This window comes from Salvelinus namaycush, chromosome 19 (genome assembly GCF_016432855.1).
Source record: "Salvelinus namaycush isolate Seneca chromosome 19, SaNama_1.0, whole genome shotgun sequence".
Classification (NCBI taxonomy): Eukaryota; Metazoa; Chordata; class Actinopteri; order Salmoniformes; family Salmonidae; genus Salvelinus; species Salvelinus namaycush.
Window position 1 is genome coordinate 26,864,850 of NC_052325.1, and position 4,638 is coordinate 26,869,487.

At 49.4% G+C, this 4,638-nt stretch overlaps 1 protein-coding gene across 1 annotated transcript in view; it reads right to left on the reverse strand.

Moving 5' to 3' along the window:
- Positions 1-422: 422 nt before the first annotated feature.
- Positions 423-4,638, reverse strand: part of LOC120063961 (A-kinase anchor protein 11-like) — a 20,437-nt gene continuing 16,221 nt past the window's right edge. Inside the window, exons 11-13 of the mRNA XM_039014270.1 lie at positions 3,722-3,768; positions 2,810-3,006; positions 423-2,691 (exon numbers count right to left, since the gene is read on the reverse strand). Of these exons, the coding sequence (XP_038870198.1) occupies positions 2,506-2,691; positions 2,810-3,006; positions 3,722-3,768 (430 nt within the window). The 3' untranslated portion in view covers positions 423-2,505. The remainder of the gene's footprint in view (positions 2,692-2,809; positions 3,007-3,721; positions 3,769-4,638) is intronic.

The window sequence follows — 4,638 nt, forward strand, 5'->3', positions numbered from 1 at the left end:
TGGAGTCTACAGCTGTGCTGTCAAGCAGTTTGACAATGTGGAGTCTACAGCTGTGCTGTCAAGCAGTTTGACAATGTGGAGTCTACAGCTGTGCTGTCAGGCAGTTTGACAATGTGGAGTCTACAGCTGTGCTGTCAAGCAGTTTGACAATGTGGAGTCTACAGCTGTGCTGTCAGGCAGTTTGACAATGTGGAGTCTACAGCTGTGCTGTCAAGCAGTTTGACAATGTGGAGTCTACAGCTGTGCTGTCAAGCAGTTTGACAATGTGGAGTCTACAGCTGTGCTGTCAGGCAGTTTGACAATGTGGAGTCTACAGCTGTGCTGTCAAGCAGTTTGACAATGTGGAGTCTACAGCTGTGCTGTCAGGCAGTTTGACAACGTGGAGTCTACAGCTGTGCTGTCAAGCAGTAGCTGCAATGTGGAGTCTACAGCTGTGCTGTCAAGCAGTTTGACAACGTGGAGTCTACAGCTGTGCTGTCAGGCAGTTTGACAACGTGGAGTCTACAGCTGTGCTGTCAAGCAGTTTGACAATGTGGAGTCTACAGCTGTGCTGTCAAGCAGTTTGACAATGTGGAGTCTACAGCTGTGCTGTCAAGCAGTTTGACAATGTGGAGTCTACAGCTGTGCTGTCAGGCAGTTTGACAGCGTGGAGTCTACAGCTGTGCTGTCAGGCAGTTTGACAGCGTGGAGTCTACAGCTGTGCTGTCAGGCAGTTTGACAACGTGGAGTCTACAGCTGTGCTGTAAGGGAGTTTGACAACGTGGAGTCTACAGCTGTGCTGTAAGGGCAGTTTGACAACGTGGAGTCTACAGCTGTGCTGTAAGGGAGTTTGACAATGTGGAGTCTACAGCTGTGCTGTCAGGCAGTTCTAACTGGGGCTATTGCACAGCTGAAGTGTCATTAGGGCTCATTCACTGACAGGCATCTCAATATAATAATATTCAAGTGATGAAGAGCATGAGGATCAGGCCATGGTAAACACTGAAATAGGCTCTGCTGATGGTACAGCTATAGTACAGTGCAGAACTAGCTATAGTACAGTGCAGAACTAGCTATAGCACAGTGCAGAACTAGCTATAGCTATAGTACAGTGCAGAACTAGCTATAGTACAGTGCAGAACTAGCTATAGCACAGTGCAGAACTAGCTATAGCTATAGTACAGTGCAGAACTAGCTATAGTACAGTGCATGTAACCATGAGGAGTACGTACATGTTGTTTATTACATTGTAAGTGACTGTAATGGATCACAGCACAAAGGCCTGCTAATGCATTCCTGGGAAGTTCCATAACACAATAGTGAGTGTTAAGTTCTCAGTCCGTTTGTCCAGGGATGTCAGAAGCAGAACAGCCATGCAAACTCACCAGTTCAACATGCGCAGACAGGCCATGTATATTACAGTGTAGAGAAGCCACAGTATGGTCAATATCCACATCATTTCACATTGTCTGAAATTCCCTTCATAATACAAGCAATCACAGTGTCACAATAACACCAGAGATTTATTTTGGGCCTGTGTGAATGTTCGCTGCTGTGGTTGACTGACTGACTAACTCTACTGTTAACCCTAACAGGATATGGGGCCACTCACTCAAACATTTCATCATGTTGTAGTATCATCTAGAAGGAGGCAGAGGCCTGGGGCAGCTGGTGGAAATGCCCAGCCTCACCACCCTTAAAGTGAATTCACAGCAGGAGTGTTTCTGTGTTGGGGTAGGAGATGGAAGTTGCGGGGGTCAGATTCCCTCGGCCCACACCAGATGATGTGAGAAAGAGTGGCTGTGTGCGATGACGGTGTCAGAGGGCGAGAGGGCTTTAGCAGAAAGGCAGTCGTCAACGATAGCACACTAGTCAACGATAGCACACTAGTCAACGATAGCACACTAGTCAACGATAGCACACTAGTCAACGATAGCACACTAGTCAACGATAGCACACTAGTCAACGATAGCACACTAGTCAACGATAGCACACTAGTCAACGATAGCACACTAGTCAACGATAGCACACTAGTCAACGATAGCACACTAGTCAACGATAGCACACTAGTCAACGATAGCACACTAGTCAACGATAGCACACTAGTCAACGATAGCACACTAGTCAACGCATGTGACATGCAGCCTAATATTAAACACAAAAGAACCACAACAAAACCAAAGAGAAGAAAACACACAATTACTTTCAGTCACGGCATGCAATATGCCCTAGATTTGGGGTTTGGCAGGTACGCTGCACATCACTGAAGAGTGATGAGAATCTTCATAGGGTTTAGTTTAACATGGCCAGGTAGTGCTCACTATGTGGCAGGCTTCACAGATACTGTACAGTAAGTCACGTGGGGGTGAGGAGAGAGAAGAGGAGAGGAGGGAGAGGTGAGGAGGGAGGGGAGAGGAGAGAGGGGAGAGGTGAGGAGGGAGAGGAGAGAAGGAGGAAGGGGAGGTGAGGAGGAAGGGGAGAGGAGCGAGAGGTGAGGTGCAGTCAGCCTAGGTAAGTGCAGTCAGCCTAGGCGTGCTCCAGGAGCCACTGGAAGAGGGGAGTGTGGTGGAGTGCTTTCCCCGCCTGGGGTGTCTCCTCTCTGGGTTCAGACTGGGGTGGGGTGAAGGTTTCCTCACAGTAGCGCAGCAGGGCTTGGAGCAGCTCTCCCACCCTCCACTCCCTCTCCTTCACCCTCTGGACCACCGCAGGCAGCTAGAAGGGCAAACAGAACACAGCTCAGCAGGCAGGAACCAGTCTGTGTCTGTGTCTGTGTCTGTGTCTGTGTCTGTGTGTAATCCTTTGGTTGTGGGTTAAGGTTAAAGCCACTCACCTGCTGCAGGTCCCAGCTGCCACTATGACCCAGCTGAACCATTGGCAGGTCTGCAATGGAGGCCGCCGCCCACTGCAGCATGCTCCTGAGCTGGGGGTCAAAGGTCATGTGCTGTGGGTCAGGGGTCATCTCCCTGAGCTCCGAGTTGACCACCAGGAGGAGCCTATGAGCCTGGCCCCGGTCCACACGCACAGAACCTGGAAGGGGGAGAGAAGAGATATCATCATCATCCTCCTCTTTATATCTTTCAAACACCCACTGTGTGTCTTTCTTTGACTCCCCCAATTTATGCCCCTGTTGTCTCTCTGTCTGACTGTCCTCTCTTCAGTACAGTAATATCCCATCTCAACCCGGCTTCCCTCGTTTCCTCTGCTCTAAACTGGTGGTGGGCCAGGCCTGTTTCCCACGCTCCCACCCACACTGTGCTGTCTGGGCCTGCGTCTGGGCCTGCGTCTGGGCCTGACACAGCCTGGAGCCTCAGCCCTTTAGGGAACAGCCCATAGGGGGCACTGGGCTGACAGACAGATAAGCAGGGAGACTCAGGGGGAATAGATTAATGAATGAGCGGCAGTGTTGCTGAATGTGTGGGCGGTGGGTGAATTCCCCTCCTAGCAGCACAGACACACACAGCGCCAAGTCTCCTAGTCTAACCACTCTTAATCTATAGCAGGGAACTCAGGACTTAGAAGAATAGGCATTTTCATGTTGCTCAGATGCATGCTGAGGTGGTTCTGTTTGTAGTGTGGCTGTGTAACATGGCAACATGGTACGGTATATACTGTTGCTGCTGATAGAGACCAAGTTTAACCATCAAAACTATCAAATGCTTCATGTAAAAAGTAAGAGAATATAAAGCAGCCCATTTGCCATCGATATCCGGTGCAGTTATTGATATAAGTAACTATATCATACCGCAGGATTCATCCTTGGTCTCAAGCTCCTTGTCCTCAGTGCAGTCGCTGTGGGGTAAGAAACATTACACTGGTTAGAGAACTGACCTGCACAAGGCCATAGTAGAGACACAGAGAACAGACAGAGAGAGAAGAGAGGGAGCACAGAGAGAGAAGAGAGGGAGCACAAAGAGAGCAGCTCGTGTAAAGAGGAAGAGAGTGACAGAGAGCAAATAGAGCAGAGAGGAGAGAAGAGAGGATGAACAGACTAAGAAAGAGTGTGTGAGAGAGTTAGTGTATGTGAGAGAGCAGAGCGAGGGAGAGAGAGAGCAGAGGGATGGAGAGAGCAGAGGGAGAGAGAGAGCGAGAAGGAGAGAAAGCAGAGGAGAGAGCAGAGGGAAAGAGGGAGAGAGAGCAGAGAGAAAGAGATTAAAGGGAGAGCAGACGGAGAGAGAGAGAGAGCAGACGGAGAGAGAGAGAGAGAGCAGAGGGAGAGAGAGAGAGAGAGCAGAGGGAAAGAGAGAGAGAGAGCAGAGGGAGAGAGAGAGAGAGCAGAGGGAGAGAGCAGAGGGGAAAGAGAGAGAGAGCAGATGGGAGAGAGAGCAGAGGAGAGGGAGAGAGCAGAGGGAAAGAGAGAGCAGAGGAGAGGGAGAGAGCAGAGGGAAAGAGAGAGCAGAGGGGAGGGGAGGGCGAGAGAACAGAGAGAGAGCACAATATGACATTTGAAATGTCTTTATTCTTTTGGAACGTTTTGTGAGTGTAATGTTTACAGTTCATTTTTGTTATTTATTATCTACTTCACTTGCTTTGGCAATGTTAACATATGTTTCCCATGCCAATAAAGACCTTCAATTGAATTGAGAGCAGAGAGCAGAGAGAGCGAGAGAGAGAAAGAGAGAGAGAAAGAGAAAGAAGAGAGAGAAAGAAGAGAGAGAGAGA